Source organism: Periplaneta americana, chromosome 12 (genome assembly GCF_040183065.1).
Source record: "Periplaneta americana isolate PAMFEO1 chromosome 12, P.americana_PAMFEO1_priV1, whole genome shotgun sequence".
Lineage (NCBI taxonomy): Eukaryota > Metazoa > Arthropoda > Insecta > Blattodea > Blattidae > Periplaneta > Periplaneta americana.
Genome location: NC_091128.1, coordinates 163,724,249 through 163,744,556, shown reverse-complemented (window position 1 = coordinate 163,744,556; position 20,308 = coordinate 163,724,249). Strand labels below are relative to the sequence as shown.

The 20,308-nt window shown below is 34.2% G+C and overlaps 1 protein-coding gene across 3 annotated transcripts in view; it reads right to left on the bottom strand.

The window, feature by feature from the left end:
* Positions 1-20,308, bottom strand: part of Rgl (Ral guanine nucleotide dissociation stimulator-like) — a 184,141-nt gene that overhangs the window by 11,112 nt on the left and 152,721 nt on the right. For all 3 annotated transcript variants that reach the window (XM_069842490.1, XM_069842491.1, XM_069842489.1), the window contains exons 3-10: positions 19,551-19,747; positions 16,585-16,647; positions 13,780-13,961; positions 12,348-12,502; positions 8,494-8,706; positions 7,501-7,611; positions 6,951-7,115; positions 1,911-2,051 (exon numbers count right to left, since the gene is read on the bottom strand). In XM_069842490.1, the coding sequence (XP_069698591.1) occupies positions 1,911-2,051; positions 6,951-7,115; positions 7,501-7,611; positions 8,494-8,706; positions 12,348-12,502; positions 13,780-13,961; positions 16,585-16,647; positions 19,551-19,747 (1,227 nt within the window). The remainder of the gene's footprint in view (positions 1-1,910; positions 2,052-6,950; positions 7,116-7,500; positions 7,612-8,493; positions 8,707-12,347; positions 12,503-13,779; positions 13,962-16,584; positions 16,648-19,550; positions 19,748-20,308) is intronic.

Sequence of the window (20,308 nt, the reverse complement as noted above, 5' to 3'; positions counted from 1 at the left end):
CATATTTTGGATTTGGCAAGAGAGTCTGCATTGAGCATTTTGTCCCACTGTTCCTTAAATGCCATTAATAAACGAGACTTTGGAAAGTACAAAGTCGCCATTTTCCTATTCACAATAGACACTTTGACTAAAGTAAACTTCAATCGTGACTTTACTTCGAAGTCGCAGAAAATCTAGACTTTGACCTCCGTTCGCGGACGTAAGGAAAATTGCTGATATTTGGAAAAATGTTGAATTTGTCAAGAATGCTGAGGGCATCAGGAAATTGTTAAAGCTGGTCATATTCCTTGGCGTATTACGAAGTATTAGATATGTGCAAAACACTACTGAATTTTATAGGGACAATGATTTCAAAGGAAGATAAGATTTGGTAAACAGACCATATTAGATATCCTCATCATGTTTCAACATGCACTGATGAATAATAATCGAAGAAGATTATCTATTCCACCAAGATTAATGGTTTAATATTGATTTTGACTATTTTGTTGTACAGAGGATACGTTATACAGTTGGATATGCAGTTAATTTATAATCATGATATAAATTACTGTGGTTGTCATAATACTGTTTTCTACATATTGATTCAAGCAGTTTCTGGAGAGCAAGAACGCTAATGGCTTCGTTGCCAAAGCCTAGCATTAGATAAAAACAACAACAACAACATTAATGGAACATAATATTACATTAAACATAAATTCCCAAGTATTAATATTTAACAAAAACAAAGAAATATTTATTTATTTCCACCAACACAGCTTTCATAATTTCCCTAGCTGAAGTAAAATTTGCTCTGGAATATATTTTATTAGTAACAAAAAGAACCATAAAGATCACGTTGCTAAGCAATAACATCAAACAGTTCAGTTAGCCATGCTCCTTGCAAGTCTGTTCAACTGTCAGCAGGATAAAAATATGTCTCTCATAGTCTGTCGTTGGTGGGATCTTCTTATCTTCCATGTCTTTAGAATTATTTTACATTGACATAATTATTATTCTTGTATAAATCTGCAAGAATGACTAATAATTGTACAACATGAGCCGAAGTTCAATTGTTTCGTTGATTAGTGACTCAAAAGAAGGCTCTGTTTGTGACAATGCCCACTCTATTTCAGCTATCTATTAATTTAATTCGTTTAGAAGGCCATGATTTTGATTGCCAACATTAGAACCAGATCGTCAAATCTCGACTTACCGAAGCCAAAGTCTCAGAAATATTGTCTATGAATAGGATTTCCAACAAAGTTAAACTTTGCTATGACAGTCGAGTTTGGGAAGTCTTCATCCAAAGTAGAGTTTATGAATACGACCCTTAGTAAGTAAGTTCCCTCGAAAAATCTGGAGACACTTTAATGTTCTGCTTTGCAGAAAATCGTATGTCAATTCATATCTCTCGCCACTGTCGAGATCTCGTTTTCAAACACCACGAACTTGCTGATCAATCATCATAACAAGAAGGCATGAACAAAAGAAAACAGTATTTCTGCCAGTATCTTCTGGTTCTTGTGCACCTATAACTCACGCAAAGATAGATCACAAACTTCAAAGTGAAACCTACTGTAATTCAAGTAACCAGAACTAATATTTATTGTTCTTCCAGTATTTTTTTTTTCTGAATGTACCACGATGTCTAAATGCACAATAGAAATTTTTAAGCTAAATATCCGTTTATAAAAACAAGACTTCCGACAGTGATGTTTGATGTGAGTGCAGGTTTTGGCACATAGTGATTTACACAACATTTCAAAATAGACACCTTTAAAGCTTTGTTGGGGAATTGCATGGCACTTATACTATATTTTCCATAATGACATAACAAATCAAATTTTGCTTTGAAAAATCAAATGCGCACCCCTAATTATTAGCTCTCGGACCCCACAGTTTAAGCATTACTGTGTGAATTATTTTACCTGTGCTAGAACTTCAAATTCTTTTCTTCTTTTATCGAAGTTGATGAGGCCGTCACCCACCATGTCAGGGATAGCTGTGTCAATCATTGTCAGATCTGTGAGGAATGTTCCCAGGTACGGTATTGTACCATGACTGATATTCTGAAACAAACAAATTGCACATATGAATTACTGATCTCGATCAAGAATCAAGGTGCCACTTTCAATCAGTGGGTCATTGTCATTCATAACGGATAGTAGCAGACAACTGTGCTAATGTCATCTTCTTGCTCAATTAGTTTCTTCCTCAGCCCACTCCCCACTACCCCCAACTTCCCATGCATTCATTTCTCGCAACAGATTGCCAAACCTATAAGCATTATGTCACATGTCATGTTAAGGAAATTAGCAGAGAAGCACTATTACTCACGCCTATGTACACTTTACACACATGCTCATCCACTTAACATACTTGGTTTGTTTGCTTTCAATGCCAAGCACTTGCTAAAACTAAGTCACTAGGTCCTGGCTTAAATGACACCCATATTCAATTATTGCATCTCGCACATGAATGCACTCATTTTTACTGCAGGCCCGCACAATTTAAGAGGTGAATTCCAAAGTGTCCGAAGTCTTTTTTTTTTTTATTCACGTTTTAATTTATCCTTTTCAAGCCTATATAATTATAACTGTGTAAATTTATTTAACAGCGTCTTCTACGTCTTGACTTAAGATTCGTTTGAAAAACATATGCAGGCACTAGGAGCGACAAATTTGTTTCATCAGTTTTTGTCATTTTGACTTAGACCAGTTTGGAATCCACCTCTTCAATTATTTTAGTAGGAATATCTGATCAAGAACGAGAATGCAGTAATGGCTGTGTTGTACAAGAGATTTTGCCTTTACACATCTCTTTCAAAAACTAAAACAGCATGAATTTTGGACAAAATATATAATGAATTAATTAGAGCTTACCCTGAGCTAAGTACACTTAACACACATAGATTTAAGAAACAAATCAGATTAATTATTTAATTTTTTAAGCTAACTGAGTTAAAAATTGATACTCTAGTATTCATGTACTTTTGTATTTTCTATTTATATATAGACCCTATTATTACATGCTGTATGTATTTTACCACTTATTAATGTTATTGTGCTCAATGAACTCTCTTAATTTTGTGATATATTTTGTATAACTGATCTGAACTGCACCCGAGCACGAGCTCTGCTCTTTCGGGCAGCAATGCTAATGTAGCTCAAGTGTAAAGTATTAAATAAATAACTAAATAAATTTTACAAGCAGTAAATCTACAAAATAGGGTTTCCTAGAATCTTGACGTCATGGCTAACTGAACTGTTTGATGTTGTTGCTTAGCAACGTGATCTTTATGGTTCTTTTTGTTACTAATAAAATATATTCCAGAGCAAATTTTACTTCAGCTAGGGAAATTATGAAAGCTGTGTTGGTGGAAATAAACAAATATTTCTTCGTTTTTGTTAAATATTAATACTTGGGAATTTATGTTTAATTTAATATTATGTTCCATTAATGTTGTTGTTGTTGTTATCTAATGCCGGGCTTTGGCAACGAAGCCATTAACGTTCTTGCTCTCCAATATTTCTCTGTGGTGGATCAATCAGGTAGAACTTCACAGGTTATGAGATGATCTTCAGTCATTTCTTCTTCTTTGTTGCATAGAGGGCAATTTGGATTTGTGTAAATTCCTATTTTATTCAAGTGTTTGGCCAAATAATCGTGTTCTGTAAGCAGTCTGAATTTTGCTACTGCAGATTTACGTGTGATTTCTGGAATAATTTCTGGTTTTTTTATTAAAATGCTCCATTTTTTATCTTTGGCTTTGGTATATTGTGCTTGGTTTTGCTTGATTTTATATTTATTTTTAATTAGTCTTTTGATGGATGTAAAAGGTAGGCTTGTATTTGTATTCTGAATTAAATTGGATCCTTTTTTGGCAAGAAAGTCAGCAGTTTCATTTCCAGCATTTCCGCAATGGACAAAATATATAATGCATCAATTAGAGCTTACCCTGAGCTAAGTACACTTAACACACATAGATTTAGGAAACAAATCAGATTAATTATTTAATTTTTTAAGCTAATTGAGTTAAAAATTGATACTCTAGTATTCATGTACTTTTGTATTTTCTATTTATATATAGACCCTATTATTACATGCTGTATGTATTTTACCACTTATTAATGTTATTGTGCTCAATGAACTCTCGTAATTTTGTGATATATTTTGTATAACTGATCTGAACTGCACCTGAGCACGAGCTCTGCTCTTTCGGGCAGCAATACCTAATGTAGCTCGAGTGTAAAGTATTAAATAAATACCTAAATAAATTTTACAAGCAGTAAATCTACAAAATAGGGTTTCCTAGAATCTTGACGTCATGGCTAACTGAACTGTTTGATGTTGTTGCTTAGCAACGTGATGTTTATGGTTCTTTTTGTTACTAATAAAATATATTCCAGAGCAAATTTTACTTCAGCTAGGGAAATTATAAAAGCTGTGTTGGTGGAAATAAATAAATATTTCTTTGTTTTTGTTAAATATTAATACTTGGGAATTTATGTTTAATTTAATATTATGTTCCATTAATGTTGTTGTTGTTGTTATCTAATGCCGGGCTTTGGCAACGAAGCCATTAACGTTCTTGCTCTCCAATATTTCTCTGTGGTGGATCAATCAGGTAGAACTTCACAGGTTATGAGATGATATTCAGTCATTTCTTCTTCTTTGTTACATAGAGGGCAATTTGGATTTGTGTAAATTCCTATTTTATTCAAGTGTTTGGCCAAATAATCGTGTTCTGTAAGCAGTCTGAATTTTGCTACTGCAGATTTACGTGTGATTTCTGGAATAATTTCTGGTTTTTTTATTAAAATGCTCCATTTTTTATCTTTGGCTTTGGTATATTGTGCTTGGTTTTGCTTGATTTTATATTTATTTTTAATTAGTCTTTTGATGGATGTAAAAGGTAGGCTTGTATTTGTATTCTGAATTAAATTGGATCCTTTTTTGGCAAGAAAGTCAGCAGTTTCATTTCCAGCAATTCCGCAATGTGCAGGTATCCATTGCAATTGAATTCTTTTCTGTAGTTTTAATGTTGGTTCACTGAAAGGACAATATTTATAGTAATTTTTATTCATGTTTCTGCAAGAGCCATTTTTCGGTTCAGTTAAATTAAAATTCAATAACTCAGAAACTACTTGCTCTAGAAGGCTATGGTTTGTCATGAATTGTGCCATTAGAGCATAGATCCATTTACCAAACAATACCTTCCTAATATTGACTTGTTTTTAATGTGGAACATACTTTCAATAAGTCCCATTTCCACGTCGAAGATAACTTATTCCTAATATACTCAGGGATAAAACAAACCGGACACTTCTATATTTGCTTGTATTTTGTTGCCAATTATTTCAAAATGAAACAAAACCCATTTAAACAAAATAATGTTTCATTTAGCACCTTATACGACAACATTTGAAAAAAAAAATCTCTGATGAGAAAATTTACAAAAAATTACAAAGGGCGTATAACTACAGCATCGTTTGGTCTAACTGTTTTTTCATTTTATGGTGCCTTAAACATTAAAAACTCTTTTTAGTAACGGGTATTACCCCCTCTGGCTTGAATAACTGCATCCATACGTCTTGGCATGCTCTCAATTTGGTTAGCAATGTCTTCTTGAGGAATAAGTTCCCATTCTTCGCCAAGTGCTCGCCTCAACTCTTGTAACGATTCTGGTCTCGGTCACCTATTCTTAACACACCATCCCAGCATGTCCCACACGTGTTCAATTGGGTTCATGTCTGGACTCCTTGCTGGCCATGGAAGAACATGGATTCCCAATTCTTGGAGATAATCTCCGACCGCATGGGCAATATGCGGCCGTGCATTATCATGCATTAAAACAAAATTATCGCCTACAAATTGGCCAAATGGCACAACATGATCAGCCAAACATTCATTTATATACCTATCAGCTGTTAGTCTTCCATTTTCAACAAAAACCAACTCTGTACAAGCATCCGTACACACTCCTGCCCAAACCATCACTCCACCACCTCCATACGGCACATTTTCGGAAATGCAACACTGTGAAAATCGTTCTTCCCTCCTTCTCCAAACTCTTTCACGTCCATCAGGTGAGCACAGATTGAAACCAGACTCATTGGTGAACAGAACACAGCTCCACTGTCCATTTCTCCAATCCCTGTGATCATTTGCAAAACGCAGTCGTTCAACTCGATGCATCCTGAGAAGTCTGGGACCAGTTGCAGGTCTACTTGACATCAGTCCACTTGCTTTCAACCTCCTTCTAACTGTTTTCGCCGAAATTGGGCGTCCATGCATGTTAACAAATTGCTGGGCTACACTAGTAGCTGGCAGGTTGCGCTCCCTAAGAACTCTCAACACCATATACCTGTCTTCATTTGGATTTGTAGCTCTTGGACGACCCGAACCTGGTCTTCTGGTATATTCTAGGGTCTCTCTCTATACCGTTTTATGGCATCATGGGTTGTGCTTCTAGCCATATTCATAACATTTGCAATGTAATGTACACTGCGTCCATCATCGTAAAGGGCTACAGCTCGAGCCACATCTTCAGGTCGCATCTTGTTTTAAGACAAATGTTACAACCCCACTTAAACTCAGAAAATGTAAAAATAAAGAAATAACGAATGATAACGATAATGAAGCACGAAATGATTGAGACAAAATTGTTATAGTTGAGACTCCGAAAGCAAAATTGGAATATATGGTTGTAATGTACATGTCTCCATAACAACAGATGGCTACCATAATATTGTATGAGAAGATAATATTTTGCAAAATACCAGCAAATATTAAAGTGTCCGGTTTTTTTTTGTCCCTGAGAGTACATTATTGGCCACTAACAAGTTAATGCTAACTTTATTCAATACTGTATCGGTAACTGACTTTTAATAATGTAGTTATACATTCAAACCATTATCATCAAACTTGAGAATAAAACAAAGACATGAAACTTTGCTGTCACATACCCCGCTGTTGTTCAACTGTCTCTGGAACACTTTCTGCAGCTGACGGTCATTTTCTCCCACAGTGTCAGCAAATTTAGCTGTTCCTTCACGCATCAGCAGTTCCCGCTGAGCCCACCGATTGTTGTCTTCACTGAAGATTCGGGCCAACTCCTCGAACAGCTCCACCTGGAATTAGAAAGGTATCAATGAATTTTGCATTATATTAATAATCAAACACGGTTCATTATTTCCAGACGTTCCGTTACTCTTCCTTATGCTATAAAAGACAAGGAGATAATCTATCATATCTTATCTGAGATCCCTACAAACTTGCAAAAAAATTTAAAATACCGATAAGAGAAAAAATACAGGAAATCTATTACTAACCAAAATTCAAAATAAGAAAACAAATACGTACATCTATTTTTATGAAAAATTCAAATACAAGTACAAGAAATTTGTTATTGCGAAAAAAACAAAACAAGCAATTAAGTACAGAAATCTGAGTGTATTACTAAAGTCTCGTGAAAGTGGTTTTATTTCTAACGAAAATTAATTAAAAAATTTGTACCTTCTCACGTGGTAAGAGCTGCCAAGTCTTCTGGAGTCTATAAACAGGGTTGGACTGCAAGCCTGAGATGATTGCTTTCAGAGAAGAGAAATTCTTCAATACTCGTAACTCCTGGAAATATAGAATGGAATCAATTACATTCATAGCAATATTACGTTCCAGAAAAATTATAATATATCAATAATGAATTGACAGTATTTACTGAATACAATAACACATCCTGTTCTAAATTAAAGATGTGTAAAGAACAATCTAAACGTGGTGGCAATAATAATAATACTAATAATACTAATAATAATAATTATAACACTGTAATAATAATAATAATAATAATAATAATAATAATAATAATAATAATAATAATAATGTAATAATAATAATAATAATGTAATAATAATACTGCAATAATAGTAATAATAATACTGCAATAATAATAATAATAATAATAATAATAATAATAATAATAATACTGCAATAATAATAATAATAATAATACTGCAATAATAATAATAATAATAATAATACTGTAGTAGTAATAATAATAATACTGTCGTAGTAATAATAATAATTTATTTATTTATTTATTTATTTATTTATTTAGAATATTAACGTGCAAAAACAACAGCACAAGGCCAATTACAGTATAATAATAATAATAATAATAATAATAATAATAATAATAATAATAATAATAATAATAGTAATAATAATAATAATAGTAATAATAATAGTAATAATAATAGTAATAATAATAATAATAATAATAATAATAATAATAATAATAATAATAATAGTAATAATAATAATAATAGTAATAATAATAGTAATAATAATAATAATAATAGTAATAATAATAGTAATAATAATAATAATAATAATAATAATAGTAATAATAATAATAATAATAATAATAGTAATAATAATAATAGTAATAATAATAGTAATAATAATAATAATAATAATAGTAATAATAATAACAGTAATAACAAATACCTGTGCGATATCGATCCACGTGGTTATGACCCGGGCTCGCTCACTGGGCCGGACGTCTGGATCCATTAGCACGGTGCTGATCACCCGAAGTGACACGGCATTGAACTGGTTCACCGTGGCCAGCACAGTGGCTGCCTCGTGGCTCCGGTTCTTATCCCGTCGGGACCAGATGGCCCCAAGACACTGGTGTGGTACCAACTTCTTGAACAATTCCTGGATCACAATAATTGTGCGACAATGTACCAAAAATTATCTTTCTTTATCTAACATATTACGGCTTAAAGTAAGACCTGCGAGACTTGATTCCTGTAGAAAGACGTCAATGCTGCCAAACTATTCAGATACAGCATGTGGTCTGTTTCTGTTGTGGTTTGAAAGTTTGACTGAATTAGGTTATTAGGGTAGCAAATATCACATTTTGAATGGCACTGTCTTATTTTGTTATGTTGTCTGGTTGTTCTATGAGCTTAATGTGATAAAATTAATTTTATTAAGTTTTCATTTGAAATTAACTTCAAATTTCATTCATGCATAAGTTCGCAGCGCTTTTGTTCGTCATCACAGCATTATGTTGTTAGGACACTGTTTATTGTTATTTGGAGTATTGTGGTTGTAAATACGCCTTGAATTTTGAGGATTTGAAAAAAGTTTGCGCTATTTGTGGGCTAAAAAAGATGGAGTGTCAAGTGGAAAAAACAAACACTTTCGACATATTCTTCTGTGAGTTTCACAGAAAGGAGCAAAGGCAGTGGAAATGGCTCGAAACATTTGTGCCGTGTACGGAGAGAATGCCATAGGAGAAAGCACTGCAAGAAAATGGTTTTGTCGTTTTAACACACAATACCCTGTACAAAAGTCAGTGTCCATTCACAGAAGATGATGTTATGCGCCTGGTGGGGTAAAGAAGATGTCGTGTACTACGAATTGCTTTCCAGGAATGTAACCATAACTGCTGGCATTTATTGCCAACAACTCAGATGTCTTGCAGCCACAACTGAAGAAAAACGACCTGGAAGACTGAATCAAGTGCTGCAACACGATAATGCAAGCCCGCACACCACTAACATGACGAAAGCAGCTATCCAGGAGCTTGGTTGGGAGATGATTCAACATCCCTCATATCCTCCTGATCTTCGCCCTCAGATTTTCACCTTTTCCTTCAAGAGAAGTCCTGTGTTAACGAAGATGCTTTACAAACTTGACGTAATGATTTCTTTAACTCCAAATCAGCTGATTTCTTCAGACATGGGAATCGAAAAAATACCCCAGCATTGGCAGATAGTCATAGATAATGTAGGCGAATATATTACTGATTAATTTCTGTCTTGTATTCATCTCATGGGAGGATAATATTAAAATGGATTTGAGGGAGGTGGGATATGATGATAGAGACTGGATTAATCTTGCACAGGATAGGGACCAGTGGCGGGCTTATGTGAGGGCGGCAGTGAACCTTCAGGTCAGTAGCGGCTGGTGACCGAAATCCTGGGTGAGGCCTGTAGTAAGTAATTTAAGCAGGCTACCTTCCGTACAAAATGTTTATTATTGATGATACTTTATTATGATTGACATTTTTATTACATCATTATTATTATCATCATCATCATCATCATCATCATATTGCCAATATAAAGTTAATAATAATTTTAAGTTGTGTAGCTGTTATTTTTCAACAATGTTTCCCATGATAACAGAAATCAGTAGCGGCTGGTGACCGAAATCCTGGGTGAAGCCTGTAGTAAATAATTTAAGCAGGCTACCTTCCGTACAAAATGTTTATCATTGATGATACTTTATTATGATTGACACTATTACTATATTATTATTACTATATTATTATTATTATTATTATTATTATTATTATTATTATTATTATTATTATTATATCATTATTATTATTATTATCATTATTGAAAAATAATAACACGTCAATCTTCAAATAAGTTGCTATGCTGTGATTTAATTTCAGTAGGCTTAACAATTTAATTTTTATAAAGCAACGAATATTATGCTCAAATGAAGAAGCATGTGTTGAAATTTCCCTGGAAATATTTTTCAGATCGCTGAAGTTTCAATAGACACACTGTTCTCTCTTTTTTGTCTGTTTTTGTTTTGTTTTTTGACAGCAACAAGCACGACCAACAGAAAAGTTTGTTTCGCACCACATTACCGAAGATCCATTTATGTTACTCACACCAGGATGCATTGAAAGCTCGCGTTTTAAGATTATCTTTGTGAAAAATTGTCAGTGATGGAGTAGGTCTGTCTTAATTTAAAACTTTCCTCTTTTCAATATTATTTCCAATCGATAACGATACTCTAACAATGAATTTACTACAATTATCATCATCATTATTTCTCGCATTTCTTTCAATTTCTATTTTCCCGAAACACAAAACCACAGCGGACAACACGACGATTCACCACTGTTATCCTCATCCCAACCGACACTTGAGACCGGCATTGACAAAAGACCGGGTTCTGAATGGGAGAAGTGAAGGCTGATGGGTGGGAGAATACCCTCTAGGCCACAAGAAGTGTGCCTCAGTTTCATTTATCCGAGTGCAACCTTAAAACCCGTGGAAACATACGAAATGCAGAAGCCAGACACGGCACGAGTGATCCTGGCCTCAGGAACAAATTTTACTGCAAGATAGATCTATATACATCACAAAGTTTTCTACTTCTACAACTCTATACGCTTCATTGAAATAACTAATATAATATTTTATATGCGACAAAAAATCACTACATTTTTTAGTTTAAGGAAGCAAAGTGACTGAGGCCTGGCCTCACTTGCCTCAGCCAACCAGCCGCCACTGCTCCAGATTCCTTAAAAGCCATTTGTAAGTAAGTATTCATCTTAAGTAAAACTTTTGTCACAGCAAAGGAAACGCTACGAACTTTTGTATTAACCCAGTATTATGTTTATACGAAGATGACATTACATCGTTAAGTGAAACCAAAAAAAAGAAAAATGTTCATTTGATGTATATCATTTGAGTGCACAGGTCAAAGGAACTAATTCATTCGTTGTTCAGTGTTTGCTGTATTGAATTAGCTACAAGATGTTTTCAATGGCAATTGAATTGATTTAGTCACCACGTGTTTTAAACAACACAAAAGGAGGAGATAGACTAACTTCGTAACAGATGACATACTGTACAGTGAAATCAACAAGAAAGTTACGCTATCAACTGCTACCGTATTGGCCCAAATCTGGCATGATGTTTTTTCCATAACAACAGCAGTGTGGAAAACATACCCACATTAAAATCACAGCATAACCCTTTTCAGTCGCAAAATAAGTTTACTTTACAAAGCATGCATGGACTGCCATCTTATTCTGAAACGAAAAACCCTTCCTAACGAGGAAGTACAACCTGGTGTTATATTATATTTCGAGAACAGGAAAAAAGCTGGTTGACTCAGAAGTTGATTGTTGACTGGCTTAAAGGATATGTGTTATAAAATTCAGTAACTGCATTACAGTCTCAAAGATAGCTTAACTCTATAAAGTTCTAAATTTATCTTGTGAAAATTTTACTAAATTGACCTTGTTTTTTACATATAGACTTCAAACGCAATTTCAGATGTTATTAAATGTCATTTCATTTGTAGGTTTTTCTTACTTATACGTTTTTTCAGGGCCCGTAAAAACGTATAAACGAAAATGTTACTGTATTGTCCTTTCTGCTGTGGAGGTTTCAAAATAAGTTCAATAACAGATCCATTTTCAGTCCCTTTTGGCTCAGAGAATCAGGACTCTACTATACAAATGTGTGTGATCATAGCAGACAAAACTGTTACAACTCTGGCTCTGGCGTATGGATAAGTTCCGAGATAAGACTCACCATGTCCATCCTGGTGAGCTGCTCTGCGAAGTGGCACTCTGGCACGTCAGGGAACTGGTACGGGGGTGGTGCTGCACTGGAGGAGTGTCCATTCGCCAGGTGAGGAGGGGGGTTGAAGTTAGGCAGACTTGTGTTAGTGTACATGAGACAGGAGTCTGCAACAAATGCGTCAGAAATATAAGATACGAAAGAAAAACTTCACACTTTTATTACAGTAATTGCCGAAAATGCAAAAAGAAGACAAATCACTGATGTGCTGTTACATAAATAAACCAAGTAACTACGTAAATAAATAAAAATGTGAGTAAATAAATAAGTCACTAAGTAAATAAGTAAAGAAATAAATTAGTAAATAAATAGGCAAATAAATGAATAAGTAAATAAACAGATAAGCAAATGAATAAATAAATAAAATAAATAAGTAGATAAATAAATAAACACACAAATAAATAAGCAAATAAATAAGTAAATAAATAAATAAATGAATAAGTAAACACATAAATAAGAAAATTAACAATTAAATAAATAAATAAATAAACAAATAAATAAGCAATTAACTAAAGAAGCAAATAAATAAATAAGTAAACAAATAAGCAAATACATAATTAAATAAAGGAACAAATAAATAAATAAGTAAATAAATACATAAATAAATAAGCAAATACATAATTAAATAAAGAAACAAATAAATAAATAAATAAATAAGTAAATAAAAAATAAATAAGTAAATAAATGAATAAGTAAATACATAAATAAGAAAATTAGTAAGTAAATAAATAAGTAAATAAGCATATAAATATTTAAATAAATAAGCAAATAACTAAATAAGCAAATAAATAAATAAGCAAATACATAATTAAATAAAGAAGCAAATGAATAAATAAGTAAATAAATACAAATAAATAAATGAATAAGTAAATACATAAATAAGAAAATTAAAAAGTAAATAAATAAGCAAATAAGTATGCAAATAACTAAATAAGCAAATAAATAAATAAGTAAACAAATAAATAAGCAAATACATAATTGAATAAAGAAGCAAATAAAAAATAAGTAAATAAATAAGTAAATAAGTAAATAAATTAATAAGAAAATACATAAATAAGAAAATTAATAAGTAAATAAATAAATAAATAAGCAAATAAATAAATAAACAAATAGATAATTATATAAATAGGCAAATAAATAAGCAAATAAATAAGTAAACAAATAAATAAGCAAATACAGAATGAAATAAAGAAGCAAATAAATAAATAAATAAATAAATAAATAAATAAATAAGTAAATAAATATATAAGTAAATCAATAAATAAGTAAATAACCGAACTGAAACTAGACCTGAAAAGAACTAAAGTTAAAACTAAAACTCAAATCAAAACTAAAACTAAATTCGCCTAAATTGAAAGATCGTTACAAAGCACAAACAGCTTACCCAACATTTGGTCTTCTCTGTTGAACCTGTCAATTCGATGGCGAACCTTCACCTCCAGCTCTGATTCAGGCAAGTGTTGTCGGCAGAAATACAGCAGCTGGTGGAGTGTGGGGTGTGTGGGGGGCGCTCGGAAGTCTTCGGGGTAGGAATCCAGCCACACGTGCAGCGCCAGCACAAGCGTCCTGCAACAATTAAGGCATGCATGCTACTCATATGCAGGATCTTCTCCACTTCAGTGCTCTGAAAAGGTGTGTCAAGCCTAAAAATTGTCTCGGGTTTAGATGTAATATGTTTTTTATTTCAAAACTGAATATAAAAATAGTTCGTAGTAATAAATCGTTTAGTACTACAATTTTTACAAATTTAGTAACTGTGAATAGAGAAAAATAATACACATTAACAGTTAATGACATCAGCAGAAACAAATGGCAACTGTTTTTTGTTTACAAATGACAGTAGAAAGGTATTTTTCGGTACTGGTGGTTATTATGTAGGCCAGAGATTATCTGGTTAAATAAGAGAGATGTCTTTTTTTGGTGCAAATAAATTTAAACAAGATTCTAAAATGCATTATGGATTTTGCCTTGCCAAATGTATGAATAATGTTACGTAATTTTGTGTTATTTCTGTCACGGCCCCACGAAATTTGATAACGGAAATAAAAAGAATCACTGCAGGAGAAGAAAAAAATGTGAAATGTTAAATAAAGCACATTAAGTTATGTTTCAGAAGTTTATTAAATTAGTTGTTCTGAATCTATTAAGACAACACAACAATTGTGAGTACATTGCGATGTATTTTTAGCCCCTTAACATTTTTCCTTACAAACTATTTCCTGTGAAACATACAGGTAAGATAGTATTTATAAGATGTACAGTAATTGTGTGTATTTTAATAAGTTATTTAAGGACACTGTATCAACTGCATGGTTATTTAGCATCTGTGGAGTTAGTGATAGCAAGATGGTACTACGTATTTTAGAGAGATGAGGATTCGATATGTATTAACAGACATTACCTTCCAGTTGAATAAACGTAAAAAAAAAAAAGGTAATCAGCTCAAGCGGGATTCGAACCCACCTCCGTGAGCACAAAGGTAAGTTTCCCTGAACAATGACGTTCTAGAGGAGGAGCAGAAGAATATGATGGTGATGATCAGAGAGAGCATTTGGTGTACGTAAACCGTTGAGTTAACTGCTACATGCACTATATCGTAATGTATTAGGGAGCAAGGAAGGGAGGGGGCGAATGTCATCGTTTCGCTACAATAACGACTGGAGTACAGTTCCTACAGCAAATTATCTATACTATTCAGTAATTTCACTTTATAATATTAAATGACCTATTGTTTATATTTAACATTTAATTACAACATACATAGTTCTGTATTACATGATATTAATGTAGCTACATAAAAACAATATATTGTATATAAATACAACACTATAGAAAACATAGTATTTTACTTTGTACTACTTTGCTCTTCTTCATGACTGCATTTGTTACAGTGCACGACAATATACTTCATTAAGCTTTTCTACTTTCAAGTCGTCAGACCACAATAATCGCATCGAATTTTCAAACAGAGCTTTCCTGCTTTCATTTCGTCAGGCCACAATAATCGCATTGATTTTTCAAACAGAACTGCAATGGTAACAAGATTTACTTTCTCTAGCTCTTCGGATGTCAATAGAAACATTTTGCCCACACCTTCAGTTTGAAGTGCCCCAACAATAACATTAGCAAAGGATCTGTTTGCAATATTTGTCGTTTTGTCTATAGATACCCACAATTTTTCATCTTTTAAGGTTTCTTTAATTTCACGTAAGACATCTTCATAACATTTTGCTAAATAACCTGTACGCAGAATATACTGTCGGGATAGTGTTCTACCTGTATATTTTTGCAAAAATGATCTGACATACGGGTGTTTCAGTTTTTTAAATATTTGCCCTAACGAACATGTGGCCCAAGTCTTGGTAAAAATCACATTCCATATTTGAACTCGTGGGAACAGCATCGACTTTCTTCAAATTCAACAACTTAAAACATCCCTTATGTATTTTAGAGTTGTAGTTTTTTTGTACATGGTGTCTCTGATTCCTCAGTAGATCGACTTTACATACCATGCATGTAAGTTTTTCACCATCCGTGGAAAAGTGCTGCGATCCGAACTCCTCAATAAATCGCTGCAATTGTACATGCCGAAGCTTCTTTTTTTTTCCGAATATCGTAAACTATGTTATAATGTAAAGGCAAATAAATGCTTTGCACTTACGGTAAACACAAGTAGAACTAATTACAAGGACTGCGATAGGAAACAAGTAAATACAGGAAATAGTGGAGAAGGACCAATAAAGAAGAATATGAAGGAGACAGGAAATTCAAATACGCCAGGAAATGTACAGATATTGAAAACTATCTAAGACAGCACATATAACATCAGAGAGCTCTGTGCGTACAATGACTGTACCTGGTAGGTAAGACCCCTTCCCCCACCTCGTGACGTAGTCAAAGCTCGCGATATAGTAAACTTGTGTCCACTGATAACGTACCCCATCTGCTCTCTTTGGTGATGATTATGATGTTGGATAATAATAATAATAATAATAATAATAATAATAATAATAATAATAATAATAATAATAATAATAATAACATTAATGACAATAATAATGATAATAATACCGGTAATAATAATAATAATAATAATAATAATAATAATAATAATAACAATAATAATAATAATAATAATAATAATAATAATAATAACAACAATGTAAAATGAATAAGAGCATTTACTCACTTGCGATGTTGCTCTCTGACCATTTCGGGCAGATCCAACTTATTGCTGGCCAGTTGTTCATACCTGTAAACAGCAAATAGTTTCTAAGCATGGCTCTTATTCATTAATTGATTTTAGGTACTTATCTTCTACTGGTAATATAAACATCCTTTAAATGACATATTTGCATTATGCATTTGATACCGGTACTTAATTACTGGTAATATTCTGAAGCAACTCATCTGAAGGTAAGCATATTTTTGTTTTACAAAAGGAAGTCTTATGCATAAAAGGACACCGTAACGTAAAATATATTATGAAACAAGCTTATACTTTGTGGCATGTGTCAATTTTTAGGGAATGAGCAAAACGAGTTTCGTTGTTATTTTTGTACGAGAACATTATAAAACAATGGGAATCATAGACGTACAAGTACAACAGCAGGCTGCGTAATTCCAAATATAAACAGAAATGACGACATTCTAAAGGAATTTAAAGTAAAACCAATCACTGCTATCCTCATTGCATATACAACAATATCTGGGAAAACCACATCGATAGAACACCTGACTTCAGACGGACAAAACATCTTGTTAAGTCTTACAACACGGACCATTAAAAGATCCACATCTGAAGCGATTACATTCGGCCTATAGAACGGCAACAGGCTACATGTCCCATATAAAATCTAGATAACGAATGCGATGATTGACGATGACTACGTACAAGACTATGACGATGACTATACAATGACGACGACTACCACAATGAATAGGATGACTTTTTAGTGACGATGACTAAGATTACTACTAGCGACGAAGATTACTACAGCGACGATGACGAGAATGACTACTACAGTGATGACAAAAATGACTACTTCAGTGACGATGACGAGGATGACTACTACAGTGACGATGGCGAGGATGACTACAACAGTGACGATGACAATGACTACTACAGTGACGATGACTAGGATGACTAGTAGTGACGAAAATGACTAGTAGTGACGAAAATGACTACTAGTGACGATGACGAGAATGACTACTACAGTGACGATGACGAGAATGACTACTACAGTGACGATGACGAGAATGACTATTACAGTGACAATGACGATGATGACTACTAGTGACTATGACAAGGATGACTACAACAGTGACCATGAGAACAATGACTACTACAGTGACGATGCCTAGGATGACTACTAGTGACAATGACGAGAATGACTACTAGTGACGATAACGAGAATGACTACTACAGTGACGATGACTAGGATGACTGGTGACGGTGAGGATGACTACTACAGTGACGATGACTAGGATGACTGGTGACGATGAGGATGACTACTACAGTGACGATGACTAGGATGACTACAGTGACGATGACTAAAATGACTACTACAGTGACGATAACTAGGATGACTAGTTACGACTAGGATGACTACAGTGACGATGACTAGGATTACTACTACAGTAACGATGAATAGGATGACTACTACAGTGACGATGACGAGGATAACTACTACTGTGACGATGACTAGGATGACAGTGACGATGACTACTTGACTAGGATGACTACTACAGTGACGAGGATGACTACTACAGTGACGATGACTAGGATTACTACAGTGACGATGACGAGGATGACTACTACAGTGACGATGACAAGGATTACTACAGTCACGATGACGAGGATGACTACTACAGTGACGATGACAAGGATTACTACAGTCACAATGACGAGGATGACTACTACAGTGACGATGACTACTACAGTGACAATGACTAGGATGACTACTACAGTGACGAGGATGACTACTACAGTGACAATGACTAGGATGACAGTGACGATGATTAGGATGACTACTACAGTGACGATGAATAGGATGACTACTACAGTAACGATGACGAGGATGACTACTACAGTAACGATGATGAGGATGACTACTACAGTGACGATGACTAAAATGACTACTACAGTGACGATGACTACTACAGTGACGATGACGAGGATGACTACTAGTGACGATGACGAGGATTACTAGTCACGATGACGAGGATGACTACTACAGTGACAATGACTAGGATGACTACTACAGTGACAATGACGAGGATGACTACTACAGTGACAATGACGAGGATGACTACTACAGTGACGATGACGAGGATGACTACTACAGTGACGATGACTAAAATGACTACTAGTCACGATGACAAGGATTACTATAGTGACAATGACTAGAATGACTACTACAGTGACGATGACGAGGATGACTACTACAGTGACGATGACGAGGATGACTACTACAGTGACGATGACGAGGATGACTACTACAGTAACGATGACAAGGATTACTAGTGACGATGACTAGGATGACTACTACAGTGACGATGACAAGGATTACTACTACAGTGACAATGACGAGGATGACTACTAGTGACGATGACTACTACAGTGACGATGTCTAAGATGACTACTGCAGTGACCATGACTAGGATGACTACTAGTAACGAGGATGACTATATTACAGTGACGATGACGATGGCTAGTATCGGTGACAGTGAAGGCTAGAGTGATGTCGACGAAGATTGCTATAATGATGAAGGCTATAATGACTTCCAATAGTGTCAATGACTACGATGACGAGAATGAGTAGTATAGTGGCGATGGCGGAAATGCTTAGTACAGTGCCGATGACGACGATGACTACTATGACAACTATACGTGACGATGACTACTGACAACTACAAGTGACGATGACGATGACTATTACAATGATAATTCCTACTATGACAGTGACGACTATAATGCTGATGACTACTGTAATAACGAGAATAACCACGATAATGAAGACCACAGTATTGGCACCACTAACGATATCGTTAACTGACGATGATAAACGTTGTGATTGCATACAGTTCATTTTCGATAGGAAGTACAGAAATGTGTAAGTTGCCTACCCTAAAAGAGTAGTATGCTGCACTCACCTATCTAGGAGCAGCGTCAGGACTTGCTTGGCGGTGGCGAACGTGCGGTACGTGGTGAGGAACACGTTGATGTACGTGGACTCCAGCTCACCATCGTCGGTTGCCAGACTTTCCACCAACTTCTCGAGGGTGCCCGCCTTCACGAACCGCACGCGCACAGTTTCCCACTCCAGGTGGGAGATCTCGTCGTCAGAGTCCTGCACAACAACATGCATTGCTAACGAATCAAAGATCTCGGCTTGATCTATGAGGTTATTTACTTCAAGTACAAAACTTCATTTTAATTATTATTTTCCTTGTTTTTTATACTTTATTTTATACCAGTCCACAAAAATATATCTGGAATTATTAACATAACATCGATATTTATTATATTTGATTTTACTTTGTTATTAAAGACATGATTGAGGTTTTCTTTTGTAAATGAAGTATAAATAACGCTTATACATTTGCAAGTACATCACGCAACTGTCCACAGATAGCAGCACGCGTACACTTCGGCATGTGCAACTTCTAGCAAATACTCTTTGAACTTAGTGTTACGCTAAAAGATTACATTTTTCTCACCAATTATACTCCTAACAAGCTGTATTGACGTCAAAACATTAACATACATGCAGTGGAGGGCATCTTCGCAGAAACTTTAGCTCGAATAATAGCTTGAGAAGACTTTTGCGAAGGGTTTCAAATGCAGGAGGAGCATATATTGAAAATATTGATATGAAAAAAATGCCTATGTCTATGACGTCACATGACAC